This window comes from Mytilus edulis, chromosome 11 (genome assembly GCF_963676685.1).
Source record: "Mytilus edulis chromosome 11, xbMytEdul2.2, whole genome shotgun sequence".
In the NCBI taxonomy this organism is placed as follows: domain Eukaryota; kingdom Metazoa; phylum Mollusca; class Bivalvia; order Mytilida; family Mytilidae; genus Mytilus; species Mytilus edulis.
The window spans coordinates 58113286-58130816 of record NC_092354.1 but is presented as its reverse complement, the minus strand read 5'-3'; the positions used below and the strand labels follow the sequence as shown (position 1 = coordinate 58130816).

At 31.2% G+C, this 17531-nt stretch overlaps 1 protein-coding gene and 1 long non-coding RNA gene across 3 annotated transcripts; both read right to left on the bottom strand.

The window, feature by feature from the left end:
- Positions 1-2892: 2892 nt before the first annotated feature.
- LOC139494419 (digestive cysteine proteinase 2-like) lies at positions 2893-8320 on the bottom strand. The gene is made up of 3 exons (XM_071282581.1): positions 8173-8320; positions 6656-6761; positions 2893-6135 (listed from the first exon to the last, which is right to left on the bottom strand). The coding sequence occupies exons 1-3, from the start codon at positions 8318-8320 to the stop codon at positions 6036-6038; spliced, it is 354 nt and encodes a 117-aa protein (XP_071138682.1). The 3' UTR covers positions 2893-6035.
- A 443-nt stretch (positions 8321-8763) lies between these two features.
- On the bottom strand, positions 8764-13818 carry LOC139495900 (uncharacterized). Of its 2 annotated transcripts, none has more exons than XR_011657496.1 (3): positions 13574-13818; positions 10824-10885; positions 8764-8825 (listed from the first exon to the last, which is right to left on the bottom strand). It is a non-coding gene; the product is annotated as an uncharacterized lncRNA (long non-coding RNA). The 2 variants fall into 2 exon arrangements; XR_011657495.1 differs by lacking the exon at positions 8764-8825 and adding an exon at positions 10138-10504.
- Between the last annotated feature and the right edge of the window lie 3713 nt (positions 13819-17531).

Genomic DNA, 17531 nt, shown 5'->3' with positions numbered 1-17531 from the left:
AGATTAATCCACTCCCGGCATGCTAAAAGACTTAAAATACGTCATCAAAGTCAGAAAGTTCAAATACTTAGAATTAATTATTCAAAGTGTTCTTCTTTATTAGTGTTCATAACCAGATATAACTTTGTGAATAAGTCCTTTTTTATGGTATTATGAACAAAGTTTTCACTTTAAAATATCTCTATATACAGGTAAAATATTAACTCATTGCTTAAGGATTATAAAGTGTTGGTATAACAATGCGGTCTGTTGATTCAAAAAGCTGTTACGGTATAACTAATGTTACAGTTGTTATTATATCCAGAGAAATACGATATAAAGAGAAAACAATAGAGATGATGTATCCAATAAACACCTGTATAATTACAACTGTTCTTTTGTCGCAAAAGATATGTTCAGGACAAGAAAAAACGGGGTTTGGAAAGCTGGAGGGGAGAGTCCCTGTTCTAAATTAATCTGGTTTTGAAGATACTGTATTGGTCGAGGGTTTTATTCTTTTGGTGTGTTTTTTTTCTTCAAAAAAGTCATATATTTTTTGTTGTATAATTTGTTGTGCTATTCCATTCTTTTTCATTCTTGTTTAAGTTTTGGAAACGCAATATTTCAGTGCATGTAGTTCTAATACTGGAGAATATAAGATACTAACAAGTAAATGAATTTAAAGCGCTAGCACCATCGGGACTAATCTGATAACAGCCGTATTTGTATCATCAATGTCAATTCATACATATGCTTTCTAAAGTGACTCATGTATACCTATGGTGTCGTCTACAACAATATAGATTACAATGAAACAATGGCAGAAATTTCGAAAATGAAACTTCAATAAAGTTATAGTTAACTACCTGTTTTTAATATTTATTGTATTATTACTTGCAGTAGAATTACTTAATTAAAATATCGCTCTATTTACATCGTCAGTTTTTTTTTCAAAAAAAACATAAAATTCCAAGTAAGCAGACCTTGTTTATATGTTAAAAAATGCTCAGTGTATTAAATAAATCATATATCGCAATCCTCGCAACGCTTCAATTTGTTTCAGATCGAGATCATATTAAACCAAACTATGTTAAATATTCAAAAATGTGGAAAATAAAAATGTTGATAGCGTTCTATTACAACAATAAACAATTTATATATATATAATTTAAAGGTAGGGTAAATATATGATAAATCTAGGTCTACAACTAGGTTACAAGTAGACATAACATCGAGGTTAAAACGAAAACATCGCACGATACCACCAAAAAATACAATATAGTTACATAAGAAAACATAAAATTCCAATTAAGCACACATTGTGTATATGTTAAACAATGCTCAGTGTATTAAATAAATCGTATATCGCAATCCTCACAACGATTCAATTTGTTTTAGATCGAGGTCATATTAAACCAAATTATGTTAAATATTCAATTGCATGCATCATCAATGTCAATACATACATATGCTTTCTTAAGTGACTCATGCATATCTATGATGTCGTCTACAACAATATAGATTATAATGAAACAATGGAAAGAATTTCGAAAATGAAACTTCAATAAAATGATACTTAACATGGATTCTCTGTAAATATCAACCATGCAACATATAGGTCGTGGCACGCATAGTCTCAGAAAAGCTTCAAACTTTGTCAGTTAATACAATTTTATGTATAAATGGAAAAAAAATATTGATATTGTTGCTATGGACCATGGTTGCCATGGTAACAGGATATTCTAATTTTACCTTCAAAATTCCTCTTTTTCAACTATGAAATAGGTCTACTTTGGGCATTAATATCCACTTAAATAGCAATATATTGGTAAAAATACCTATAATTTATATGAATATCATTACAAATTGATATAATGATTGAACTTAAAACTAAAAATATTTTGTGTTACCCTGATTTGATCCTTGGATACATGGAAGACTTCAACAGGTATATAAAATACCCAATTTAGACAGTTTTTGAGGATGTGTAGCAAACTAACTCATCCATGTTGGAATATGGCATTATACTTTCCTTTGAGGCAACATATTATAGTTTCGATATATGGAATAAAATTCTTGGGGATCTTGTTTCCAAGAGCGGTAACCATGGAAACAAAAAAGTTAAATTTTCAAATTTTTATCAGTTTTTTCATTAAAAAATGCAATTAAAAAGTTAACTAATAACTTATTTAATCTTACATAACCGTTTATTTATTATTTAAAGGAGAAATTCAACTTAATGACAAATAATAGGTCTGTTGCTATGGAAACGGGACTTTCAAAATTGCAATTTTTAGCGAAAAATTGTAAAAAGTTGTAAAATCTGCAAATTTCATGAATTTAGATAAAAACAAAATTAAAACAATTTGAGAATTATAATGGCATTATACAGACTAAAGTTTTAGTTCAACTTAAATCTGGCAATGAAAATGGTTTCCATGGAAACATATGGATTATATCTGGAGATCTGCAATAAGGTCTAACATGTCTGTTTCAAGTTGAAGCAATAGTCCATGAAGTATATTTATAGTTTCAACATTAGACAGTGACAGTTCTCTCATTTTTTAGCATCAGACGGTTCATGTCACAGGAGTTGATCAAAACGGAACTTTCTTTTTTCATTGTTTCCAAGTACATTGAACAATGGGTTGAACATATTTGTAAATTTCATGAAGTGACAGGAGCAAATCAAATTCTGTACAAACAGCATCTTGTTTATCATGGTCATCATCACAATTTTCACATGTTCTCTCAAGTTTGTTATGACTTTCATGTCCTCTGAACATACATTGACATAGCAAAGGCTCATCATTGTTTTAAAACTGACCAGCCATTACGAAGCATGTATACAGATATATTTTAGAATTAAATGTAAAGTGTAAAATATGTTGATTTAAAGAAGCAAAACATGTTGCAAACGTCTATCTCCATTTTTTGTGTAGATAAACAAATGACTTTTTTCTATTTTTAAACTATGGTGAGTTCTAAAAAGGGAAATAACTTTTGTAGATTTCAGGCAATTTTTGGCATTTTTATCCAATTTTTATAAAAAAAATCTAATGAGCCCCAAAAATGTTTTTGCAGAAATGAGAAATATCAATCTTTTGGAATAAAAGCTATTTTTTAGTTTATTCAGGAATGGATGCGTTTTTTCATAAATTAGGGAAAAAGTTGGTTCATAATGGCATTAAAATATGCTTAAATTCATACTACTAACCTAGATTAAAAATGTCAATTTGAGTTTAATATCAGAAAAAGTGAAAAAATGTCACTGAACAAGTATTTAAAAGAAATTGATATGATATAAACTGCACCAAACATATTATGCTGTATATAAGTCTCTCTAAGCCGAGAATAGCAAAAATCAGCTATTTTCAATATTTTAAAGCCTGTTGCCATGGTAACCATACATAATTCAGGGTGACATGTACAAACTTTTTTCATATTTTATATCAATATTTGTTGTCAGAAAGTTTCAACAAAATCGGTGACCACCCGTGCCCAACTTTGGTTGACGGTTACAGAGAATGGGTGTTAATTACCTGTTTTTTTATATTTATTGTATTATTACTTGCAGTAGAATTACTTGATTAAAATATCGCTCTATTTACATCGTCAGTTTTTTTTTCACATAAAACATAAAATTCCAAGTAAACACACCTTGTTTATATGTTAAACAATGCTCAGTGTATTAAATAAATCATATATCACAATCCTCGCAACGCTTCAATTTGTTTCAGATCGAGGTCATATTAAACCAAACTATGTTAAATATTCAAAAATGTGGAAAATAAAAATGTTGATAGCGTTCAATTACAACAATAAACAATTTATTTATATAATTTAAAGGTAGGGTAAATATATGATAAATTTAGGTCTACAACTAGGTTACAAGTAGACATATCATCAAGGTTAAAACGAAAACATCGCACAATAATACCAAAAAATACAATATAGTTACATAAGAAAACCAAACGATTGTTTCTACAAATGCAGCGCACGCAATGAGTCACAAAAGAAACCAAGAACTTGAATGCTGTTATCGAATTGTCCTTTTCTATATATTTTGGCGTTTGTTTGTGATGCAGTTCTGTGATTTCCTCTCATAATTGATGATTATCCTCTGTTTTCGATTGTGACCAGTATTTGTTTTCCGTAATCGATTTATGACTATTGAACAGCGGTATACTATTGTGAAACGAATTTTGTTAACTCACTGTGATACAAATGTCGTTAATTTACTGTGATGCTTTTTTTTAAACGTTTTTTTGGATTTTGTGTTGAAAATATTAAACATAATTTGATATTTTCTGTCTTTTTACTCCATCATGAAAGTATGTGATAAATAGATTTTTACATGTCATTGTCCATTTTGGCCGTGATATCAGTCCACAACCTATATCAAGCCTTCGGTATAAAGCCATCTGGCTTGATATGTGAGTATAGGGCTGATACCAGGGTCAATATGGAAAATGCCATGTAATAATCTATAAGTTGTTTATAAGTATCTAAATAAATGGGTTAACAATTTATTTTTAAATCCACGGGCAAAATAAATGAAGGTTATATAAAGATATACTATTTTTTATAACACGTTACTGTTGGATGGATTTGAGCGAAACTTATGATCTTCTTTTCTGATTGAATTACTTTCCAGTTCGTGTCAATATTTAAGGAAGTTCGCTTGTCATGTTTTTGGATTTTTGTCAGATTTTTGGAATCCTCTGGTTGAATCCATTTGAATGCCTTAAAAAAAATTGGCCCATTGACCCCTATTTTTCTTTTTATAAATCTTTTACATGTATAATAATAAGCCATCTGTAAAAGTCTTATATTTTTTTAAACAATTTTTGAGAACTTTAACTTGTCAAAAGTTAACAATGGTTAAGAGATAATATTTTCCCGCCAAAATGTCAATGGCTAATATCTCGAAAACAAGCACATTGACCTCTATATTTTGTTTGCTCTTTATTAATCCCCTATCAATTAAACTAGTGTTTTGAAAAGTTATTTTTTCTTAAACTGAGAAGCGAACTCCCTAAAAGGGAATGACATTTTTGATAATATTGTTGGTTGAAGTGTTCATATTAACATCCATTAAAGAAAAAAAGGAAAATATAAAACAAAATTTCATTAAAAGGAATGGAAGCTTGAATGTAATAAATTCCATAACACATATCAGTATTATTCATTCAATCATTACTTAAAATTGCATTTTTCCAACAATTTTAAAATTACTTTTAATTCTTAATTCTTTTAAAATGTAAATAAAATATAATAATGTAGTGCATTGATATAGCGGTAAATGTACTTGTGAAATTTTTGATAACTTTTTAGTTTCATGTACTCTGTGAATGACAACAGTGATGGCATTCAAACTGAGTACATACAAATAAACATGTTTTAACGAAATCATTATTTTCGAAATATAATATGATGTAATAAGATAAAAACGATGTGTAGATTCATATCAATTTATAGAATTTTTTCTATTGCGTTATCTGTTCAGGTGTAAGTTGAAATTAAAATACAGTTCCTTTATTTATCATAAATTTGTTACGATTTCTTGAAATTGGTATTCAAATAAATAAATTTGTTTTAGTAGCTACATTTGAAAACGACGCGTATAGCATGACATTTAAATACAAATCAATTGAGATGTTTATATATCTGTGAATGAAGTATAGAATAACTGTGGTATAAAGCCAGTTTTGTCTGATTTTGTATACACATACAAAGTTACATTTATTATGTATGGGACTGTAAATATCGTGACAATTCTACATTAGATTACAATTATTACAGTGAAACCTGTTTAAGCCAAATCTCTTCGGGACTTAAGATTTTATGGCTTTATCACAACGCATACAATTTGATATGACGGTTCTTACGAACATTTTTATTTTATTCAGGTTTTCGTTTTATGTAGGGTTTGGTTTAACCAGGTTTCACTGTATTATCCAATTATTGCTAGTTTATATATGTCAAGGTCCTGTATTTCAATACAGAAATAAAAAAAAATAATTGAAGGTAAACAATTAAAACGTAAAATCAATTCAGACAAGAGGATATAGCGCATCGGTGGTTATTGCACATTGGTTGTTTTTATTCCTTGACATTTTGATGTATCCACCCATTCCCCAGAACGCACTCCAACTGTAAGAAAAAGGATAAAAGGACAGTTAGTGTGTGTATTAATTATAGATAGCGTGCTTCAAAAAACACCAGGGTTAAAAGCATAATATTAATTCTGTGCTAAATATAAATTAGAAATATTTTCATAACAAGACATGCAAGATGAATTATATCTAGAATAACATGCTCCGTGAGTATACATTGTATATGCATCTTGTATGTGCTGATTATACCGCATTCCTGTTTTAATGTTTCCCAATGAAACAGAATAATCTGTAAAACCGTGCTAGCGCGAGTATTATGCTAGTATATCCTATGATAATATGACAATAATGTTTCATAATTTATAGTTTATTACATTAATTAATGTATTTCATATGTCTCATATGATATTTATCATCATACGACATTTCCGTATTTTGTTTATCCCTTAATGAGGGGACTACTAGTTTACTAACTAGAGAGGAAATGTATCACTTAACAATACCTACATAAAAAGACCAGATAAAAATCATGTAGAGTACATTATAACAATATTAACCTGTTTTTCACTAACCAGTAATCCTGACCATTCTCCGTCCCATATCCAACAACTAAAACATCATGGTTGTAAGTCACAGAGCTACAAGTTGGATCGTCAAATATACCTGAAAGTATAAATAATCTTAAGAAACAAGATAGGTGTAATAATTGATAAACGAACATTTCATATAATACTTTGAGTCACAAATTAAGTTTTCATATGACGATAAAAATTCCCTGAAATAAAAACAAATATATATAATACATTATTGAATAATCATTTAAAAAAAATTACCTACATTGATAAAGTTTTATGTTAATCATTTTGGAAATATACAATTGAGCGTTTCAATAATACGAATTATTTGATGCGATTTGAATTCGAATTACGTGTGATTGCAGCGTAGTATATCCGTAACTTACACATTTTTCGATTAAAGTTTTGTTGATAAAATTTTGTCAAGAAAAGCACTGCTTCATATACTATTTTATTTGGGTTATACGAATTATTACTCCAGGCTAATTATACTTCTAAGATGTTGATTGGTTAACGCACGTCGTTACAAGTTTCTAATCAGTGTACTCGGCCGTTGCTACTCATTACACAGTGGAACTTTGCGCGCGTTTCCCTAAGTTTCAAGGTTGTTCCATTCGAAATATAGAATTCTGTAGATTAGCCATGATGTCTGTATTAAATTTTTAATCAACAAATGGTTTTATCTTTTTATTTCGATCATTTGCACTCAGTTATGTATGGGATAACTGACCTTGAAAAAGTAAAACAAAATTAAACAAAATGTTGCGTTCACGTTACACTTTGTGGTCGAATTTAAAAAAAATCGCCAGATTTAGACCGAAAAATACATACATTATGTACGTTCGTATCCGTAGACAACTTATAATTTTACCGTATAAAACAGTTTATATGGGGACGAAGTCCCAAATAACAGTAGAAAATTCAATAAAATTTTTTTTTTTAAAATCGGGAAAATTTTCCCGAAATTTTCATTGTACTAATGAACTCAAAATCGTTGAATTTTTTTTATGTCATGTTTTGAATTCCCGCATCTGCGCAGACATCTCAATGTACTTTCTTTTTCCGGTCTCGTTTGTATGAAACTTTGAGTAAAACATATATTAATCAGTCTAGTATAAAATAGGAAGGAACTCAATATCAATTTCAATTTAAAAAAAAAACGTTACCTAATGATAGCGTTTCTTTGTTTACATTGCATATGACGTCATAACTTAAATAAAGTCACAACTAAAATCCGTAACACCAGAACCAAATTCGGAAACGTTACAGTATTTCCGTTTCTTTTTTTAAACAAATATTTTAGTTACAAAAAAATAATTCATACAGACTTCGTCCCCATTTACAGGTAATGCCTGCCTTATATTACAAAGATACGGCGTCCCAAAAACTACGGTAACCTTGAAGGAAAAAAAAACATCCCCGGCGGCTAAAGAATTATAAGGATGAGTTGTATATTAATTCATATGTGTAACAATACAAAACATACGTAGTCATCATACCTGATCTGTAGAATTGAAAAGGCCGGTATACATGTACTCCGACAGCTATTGGTCCAACAGTAGCTACTGTAGACTGAAGTGCCTTCTCATCTCCAGATTCAATGTTGGTAAATCCTTTGACTGTTGCTCCAAAATCTACAAATATCATCCTACAATTTTAACACTAATTGATTAAACTAACATAACACAATGTTTTATTGCGGAATGTTATAGTATCCTGTAGAATAGGGCTGACCATCGCCCAAAATCAATAACAAATAAATAAAGAATTGGAAAAAAACAACCACCAGAAGTTATCAAGATTTTATTGTTTAATTCTCCTCAACTGAACATAAAAAGAAGAACATGATGAATGTGTCCATAGTACACGGGTGTCCCATCCGAACACGTGAATGGACGCACAGACCAGAAAACATAATACCCATCAATCGGGAATAAAAAAAAAACAAGACACCAGGCAATAGCTGAAAATATATATACGATTTATCCTCTGTGAACAACCTAGGGTATTCTGAAAATAAATAGTTTGTTAAATGTGTCCTACTCAACTAACCGTAGCTTCATAAGGATAAGACGATTCAGTATCTATCCCTCCATTGTCTTTAATGTACTGATATGCTTTAGACACATACCCGCCGTCACACTCTTGTTAACTACAGTTAGAAAATGCATTATCATGAATTTTATGGAAAATGTTATATAATTAATAGACGTGTTAGGAAAGTCGACACTACTGCTAGCTCGTGTTGAATGGAAGATGAATACAATATGATGTGGAGAACACCTCAAAAAGTACAAACATAAATATTTTTGTTACCTGACTGTATGGAAAGGCATGTTTGATACATCTGATAAAAATCTTAAACAATTATAGTACACAGGAGAAGATCAAAATAAAATTATTTATTTTAAGAACCAGTAAAGGTTGAAAGTAATAGATACATTTTTAGATCAATTGATATTAATCATGTAAATAATTTATCTTAGTTTAACGTTTTGTAAACACATGGCAAATGGGTGTAGTCGTATAACTACGAAAGCCACAAAGGAACACAAAATAAAAACGACCCGTGATTATCGGATTATTAACCGGTGACCTCGGATTGATAATCTGTGTTCATAAACTGCTAATCTGTGGTCTCGGATTGGTAATCCTTAAGGTATATGACCCCTTTTGTAGCCATTTTTGTACGAATTTTTAAAAAATCAATTGTACCAAAACTACAGATATAATGAATAATAGAGACAGGCCATTTTGTACATATACTAAGGTGAAACTTGATGGAAAGCATTATAATTTACCGTTTTATTGCATTTAAAATAAAAATAGTACTTTGTGGCAAATAAACCAAGATTTTGATAGAAAATCCACAGCCTTTTATACAGTGATTTTTGTTATAAAATTTGAAACAAAATTACTCACTTGCTTTTCTATTATGTGCTAGTGGTTTTTTTTTTACAAAAAGTTCTAACCAACCTGTAAATTCTAAAATACCTCGTGGTGAGTCACTTAAGTCGAGTGCACCCTAAAAGGTGTACTTGACTTGGTCCATATTTTTATTTGTTTTAACCTATAACTACATTAACAAACTTTTTTTAGGGAAATAAATGCTAGCACTGCATGCAATAATCCTATATCTATCAATCATCCCATTGCCAAATATGATAGTACAAGGATAAATAGTTATCAAAAGTACCAGGATTATAATTTTATACGCCAGACGCGCGTGATATAAAAGGCTGTGGATTTTCTATAAAATTTCATTATGTTTAGCATTGAATCAACCGAAGGGTACATAATCCATAACTGAATAACTACATGTATGACAATTGAATCACTTTTTTATTTGATACATGTAATCATTTGAAACTGAAATAAAAACATGGCCCCCGTTTTCCCCACAAAAGGCAAAGATTTGTCTAACTGTTTAATTATATTTTGCATTCTTAAATTAAATAATTACAGTTACATGACTGTATCGTTATAATTACCCCCAATACGAGTATCACACTTAATTTATTTTAAAATTCACATTTAGTTATTAATGTTTGGCCTTTAAAAAGGTTTTGCGTACTATTAATTGAGTATTTCAGTGGTCATGCAGGTAATACAACTCGATATAGTCTTTATACTTTTGGAGATGACCCCTACATCATATTGTATTCATCTTCCATTCAACACGAGCGCCAGCAGTGGTGTCGACTTTCCTAATTGATTGATTGGTTGACTGATTGAGCTCTAATCTAGCAGTCAGTAACGGCGAATGCTCCTTTATCGGTGTTTAGTGTCTTGATTTAAAATTCATGTCTTTTTGGGTTGCCTCGTACCGATCTATTAAAACAGCAAATAGAAACTAATTTTCTAAAATATTACAAACATATTCAAAAATGTCATATTAATTACGTTTTTTTCTTAATCTAGGAGCCTGTACTTCCGTTGGTTGTAGTCTGTCACAATTTTGTCCGTGTAATGTTTCATTATATATAGTTCCTTTCGTTACATATTTTTTTAATGACAAATGCTTCAAATTTTGTCTTTCTTAAGTTTTTTTTTAAAGTTAACTCTACATTCTGATAATGTTATCGTTGTTGAAGACAATGTGTTTGTTTTTTGGGATCCTAAACCATCTCATCAGTTTTATAATACTTACCATAGTTAGATGAACAATCAACAAGATTCTGTCCCGACAACGACACTAGTTTCCCGGTCTTTCTGAAATGAACGAAAAATTTATATGTAACACATCAACATAAGACAAACGCTCAAGTAGGGACTCCTGACTAAGGACAGGCACATACATGTACATACAGAACGTGGCGGGGTTAAACATGTTAACGGGATCACAACCCTCCTCCTAATCTAGATCAGTGGTGTAACATTAAAACATACAATATAACTATAAAACCCAGTTATAGATATACACGATTAAATTAAATAAATCATGGGTGCCATCCGACACATCAGCTAGAGTATGTCACTCAATAATGACATAACCCGTTGCGTCTGAAACAACATGTTCGTACATTACATGTACATTTTGTAACTATAGAAGAAAACAACTAGAAATAAACACCAAGAAGCAACCAAAAACCAAAGGTCCAGTGAAACATACAACACGTTGCTAAAAGAAAAACGACAAACACCAATTATAGTAAACTATATGCCGAAAATGATTGGTAAATATTTAGCAAAATTTGTCTCAACACAATCTGATAAATATTTACTTGAAAACGAGCTTCATCTTTAAACAATCAAATCGAAATGTCGCAGCACACTCGATGTGGTGGAATAATCTATATAAAATCATAGATGCATTGATCTAAACGAAAACAAGAAATTATCATCATCTATTATTAAATGTATCACAAACTGAACTATGAGGGATATAAAGTATATATATTTAACATCGATTGCTTAAATGACTGATCATTGCTAAACGTTCTATAGCAAATATTTCATACATGTTCAGGAAGGGAACAAATTAACAATACATTTAATATATATGTCCTGTAATAGGGACCGCCCGGGATGAAGATCGTGAATATCAAATTATCATTGGAAGCAATTAAGCCTTGCAAGAAGACACTTACGGAACCCTCAAACAGTTGTATTAAGAGCTCATAACGTGTAGAGAATGTGATAGCATGTCTACTTGGGGTATTGCTATTTTGACTGGACGTGGTTGCGAATCTATACGTCCAACAACGCAAAACGGACCGAACGCTTTGGCAAATGTTTTACTATCGGTCAAAAAACCGAAAGTGACCATATTTCTACTCCCCGTTCACCCTTCGGTTTTCATTAGCAAAATTGATGACAAATTATCTTCATTTAGCCATGACAAACATTGCCCTCTTTGTGTGTTTTTCGAATTCATGTTAAAATTTATACCACTTGGCATGACTACTGGTGATAACTGGAGAGAAACTAAACAACACACACACTCTCAAAAAGTATCAAAGAGGTACGACAATAGACGATAAAGCATAGACTATGTCTCGCCCTAAGTAGACTCGTGTACTGACAAATCATGCATTAATTAAGAGATTGCAAAAAAAAGCTTCCTTAAGCAAGATGCTTAAACATATTAAGACATATATAATTTGTATAAAATAAAACAGAGTGTCTAGTTTCCTGATTATATTTGTAAATGACAATATGGTGGGATAACACTTGTAATTAAACTTCTCGTCGATTTCCTCTGTAACTCTAACTCTAATATTTATAAAAGAAATTAATTAGATATAAAAAGATGATGATATATTAAGTAGTGGCTGCTAACAGTTCAGTGTCAAATAATAATAAAAAAGAAAATCATCCCATACAGTTTCGTATTATTATCATTTAAAGTAACTGCCGAGCTCTATATGGACAATTTTACTCTCTCCTACGCTCTTATATTGGTCGCTGCACTACCACGTAGTAATAAAAATTATAAACAACACACAGAAATACGATACTGCGCAATTCAAAACGATAATATCGGTAGTGAGTCGCCATTTTCATATAATTTTATAATGAGATTACGCGTATATCTACCAATCAACAGAACAAAAGTTCTCAAAGTTAAAAATTAATGGTTTAAATTGAGAATGGAATTGGGGGCTATGTCAAAGAGACAACAACCCGACCAAAGAGCAGACAACAGCCGAAGGCAACAAATTCATGTAGGTCGTCAACGCAGCGAGAAAATCCCGCACCCGGAGGTGATCCTCAGCTGGCCCCTAAATAAAATTGTGTACATGGATGTCACACTTAACTCCAACATATAAATGAACTAAAATTAAAAAAAAAAAGAAGACCTACACGTGCATGCTATCGAGCTTTCCAGAACAATGCCGCCGTAGTAAGTTCTAACATTATTTAACGTGACAGCATGAAAAACTACAAACTGTGTAAGTTATATTATTCGTTTTTTTATCTAAAAAAAACCCTGTTGTACATACGGTCGCAATTGTTTCAAGCGGGAGACAATAACTATTAGCTTATGGTAAACATGTCAGCGAGTTATTAAAATGGTAAAGTATCTGTCTATGGAACAAAAGATCTCAGTTTTATAACAAAGTTTGTATAAGTCTTATAGCTAGGAAAAAGAGAGAAAAATATTCAAGTTAACTCATTTTTACAAGAAAAAGTACATTCAATTTGGCAGTTTTGTTGAATTTAACAGTAAAATGTGTAGTTTTTACATAATTTCTTTTGGCGAATTTCTACATTTTGTTATTCAAGTCGATTGAATAAATTTTTTCCAAAGCGAACATTTTGAGACACGTGTTTTTTTCCAAATTTGAACTGTGAAATTCAATTCTCATTTCAAGAACATTTGTATTCACAATTACCACAAAATCTCACATAGACAGCTACGTAACAAACAAAGAAAAACATGCACATGACCTTTACCTTCTTTCTGACACTTGTTTTTATTGTCGCCCCAAGAGACTTCTTATCTTTAAGCTGTCCTATACTCAATATAACTTGTTTTTATTATTGAATTTCATCGTAGTTATCAACAGGAAGAAGGAAGATCTTGCAATTGAACCTTACGATTTCCGTTTGTCGTTAATTTATTTTATAAATTTCACATGACATATTTTCCTTCAATGTTCAGTTTTTAGTAACAAACTATTAACGATAGTTTGTTTTTGTATCTCTTCTGTAAGTTAGTGAAAGATCGTCAATAAAATTGAGAATGGAAACGAGGAATGTGTCAAAGAGACAACAACCAAACCAAATAGCAGAAAACAGTGCTAGCCGAATGCCACCGACGTGTCTTTATCACAGCGAGAAAATTCAATATCCGGAGGCGGGCTTCAGCTGGCTCCTGCCAAAAAAATGACATAACACTAAACTCCAAAAAATATATAGATTAACTAAAATTAAAAACAGAAAAAAAAGAAAGGCTAGAGGCTCCTGACTTGGGACAGGCACAAAACTGCGTGGTGTGATATATATGTTGTGAGTTCTCAACCCTCCTCGTATAAAATGCATGTATATGAATAAAAATATATAAGGTCATACATGTAGTAAAAACATGTAAAAAACAGCCATTCACCAACATCAAAAGTTAAAACACATCTAAAGGTTCCTTCATGTTTGCAACGATAGATACGTGTAATTTAGCTACATGTAGATACTAAAAAATTAAATTACAGAAATATCGAACTGCAATGAAATTCAAAACGTTAGTTAGGTAATAATTCACTAATAAATGGTTTCCTTGTTGAGACAGGGTGCGAATATCTGCATAAAATATGATATCAAATATATGTAGTATGGTGTTCAAGACCGGGTAGGCAAAGTGTAAATCATCCAAAAGAAAGGACAAAAACCCATAGGCCTGGATGTTTATTTAAGTATAAGAGTAGGCCAAGTGAGCTTTTATCACCATTTGGCGTCCGTCCGTCGTTATCCGTTAACTATTTACAAACAACTTCTTAAAATACACGTCCAAATTTAACCAAACTTGGGCGAATTAGGGAATCTAGTTTAACAATGTGTTCGGTGATCCGCTCCTCAAACAACGTGACCGTACATAGTGGTTACATGCTGTGTTTTTTTTTCTTTTATCTCTGAAACTGAACCATTTAGAGCAAATATGACGGAGGTAAAACTTTTAATCAGGTTGAGATCTAGCGGCCCAGAAATTGTCAGACGAATCAGACAACCCGTCGTTGGGTTGCTGCATATGCATTGGTAAATTCAAGAAATTTTGCAGTTATCTTAAATGGTACTATTAATAGAGATCAACTTTTAACTGCTATAGTGTTCAGTAAAGTAACAAACGAAATATTTAAACAAAATTGTCAATCGACCCCCAAAGGAGTTATTGCTATTTGAAGTCAATATTTCGTTGTGAAAAAAAAAAATATATATATATACTTAAACAAATTGAATTAAAGAAAATTGATACCGTTAATTTTATTACTATCACTGGGTCGATGCCTCTGCTGGTGGACTATTAGTCCCCGAGGGTATCACCAGCCCAGTAGCCAGTACTTCGGTACTGGCATGAAAATACGGATTTTTTTGTGTTATTAAAATTTGCTGTTACAAAATGATAGAAATTATTATAAATTAAGGAATGTATCTCCCTCATGCAAAGCTCTGATTCCTTTCACGGATTTGGCTATACTTTTTGGACCTTTTGGATTATAGCTCTTCATCTTTTATATAAGCTTTGGATTTCAAATATTTTGGCCACGAGCATCACTGAAGAGACATGTATTGTCGAAATGCGCATCTGGTGCAAGAAAATTGATACCGTTAATTTTATTAAACCTTTTTTGAATTTGTAATAGAGTCTATATCTTTAATGTATCCAATGTCCTCGAGCAACATGTCCGCAATGGCTGTAAATAGAACAAATTGAAGCCTAAGGGGAAAATGAAAAATTGAAAAAAGGATAACAATTTCAACTGGTCACAGTTTGCAAGCTAATTTGAATAATGATAAGGGGTCTTCAGTTAATTTTATTATTGCGGGACTTCAATCAGATGACCTTGACTGCAATCGGATGACCTTGACTTCAATAGGATGACCTTTTAATAATACAAATACTGAGCAAAACCAAACCAAACTTGGCCTCAATTATTATAAGGGTATCTTTTACTATAAATTCTGATTTTAACTTTATTTTGCCTGATTTCGAAAACAACAAGAGATACAGGTGAGTAACACGGGCTCTTGTGAGCCTCTTGTTTAATTAATTATGATAAGGAGGAACAACAACGAAGTAAGAAATAGAAAATAAAAAACAAATAAATCAAAAGTACAACTATCATTGTTTATAAAGATTTTAAGTAAGTTATGAGGAATCATGTTACATATATAATTCCAACTAATTTCAACTGAATTAAAAAGATGCAATGAACGATACAAAAATTGCATGCATGCTTTCCATATACACGGCATCCTCAGATATCCAGTATTTCAGTTGGAACCAACAATATCTATTCCGTATCTATGAATTGAAAACATTTCGATATACACATAATACCAATCTTTTTTTTTTTATGTAAAAAAGTATTAATTTTACTATAAAATCCTACGGTTTGCATGATTCCTTTTATTAAAACTGAAATATCCCTTGTAAATATTGCTAGCACAAATAATAGACATATGGCTAAAAAAACTGATGTTACCAGAATGGCCCGAATCCCAGAAACAAATATTTTAGCGGGAAAAACATGGTAAATACATTTGTACATTTCGGTGATCTATAGTTGGTATACATATTCTACACTAATTGTTCTCTGTTGTCTACTTGTTAAGGTGGTACTTAACACTACAGGGAGATAACTCTGTAAAGTCAGCGAAACGTTTTAATTACGTTGTGTTGTAAAGGGAATATTAAGCTTCTCAATGATCAAAATTGGTGTTTGTCAATTTGCTATATAACCAGTGTAATTTTTCTGACAAAACGGTTGGTTCAAATTTTTAAAAAAAATTAATTTTTTGTAAAAGTGTCAAAGTAAATACTTTGACAAAATTTTATGAAAATCAAACGAGCCAAATTAATTTTATTTAAAGTGTTGGGTACCACCTTAATCACACTTTTTTGTGTTCAAGGTCGGCACGACTTGGCCTCTTACAATGCACACAAACAAATATTGAAACATTAAAGTAGGACAAGCGCTTATTAACCCTTAAAATCTCTAGACAGAATTCTGTATTTGTATATACAAAACGACACAATGTTTGAACAGTATTCTTTCCAATTTTATACAATTGTTTTTAATTGTTTCTAAGCAAATATCAATCACGACCTTCCGCTGACTCTTTAGGATCTATAACATACCATAAAGAATAAAAATAGAAACAGGAAAGAGACCACATACCAACCAGACACCATATTCAAAAATCATAGAGCCATGTTGTAGTAGTTAGTACATCGGACTACTAACAAAACGGTTCCTGGTATAATCCCCGCATCGGAGAGAAAATTTTAGGGAATTAATTTTCGGCTCTCCCTTTACACCATTCGCAAGTATGGTCTTCAGGAAACGATGATAGTCCATCGGTAGGGCACAATAAATGGCTGACCCGTGTTAAGAAAAGGCCATATCTCTTGCACGTAAAAGACAGTCTTGTAGATTTCAAAAGAGAGCAGGCTGATGCCGCTACAAAGTAGCACTCGCACTCACAAAGTGGAGAGGAATTAATATAAGTTGCAATAACTTGGTTTTCAATCCATTATAAATAAATATGTTTAAACTAAAAACACCAATGTATATATAGTAGTTCAGCGAAATGGATGACACATTCTATTCCAAATCATGCAAATGAACCAAATCTAAAAACACATACAAGACTATTAAACATAAACCATAGCGGTTTCCGACTTAAAACAGTTGGAAAA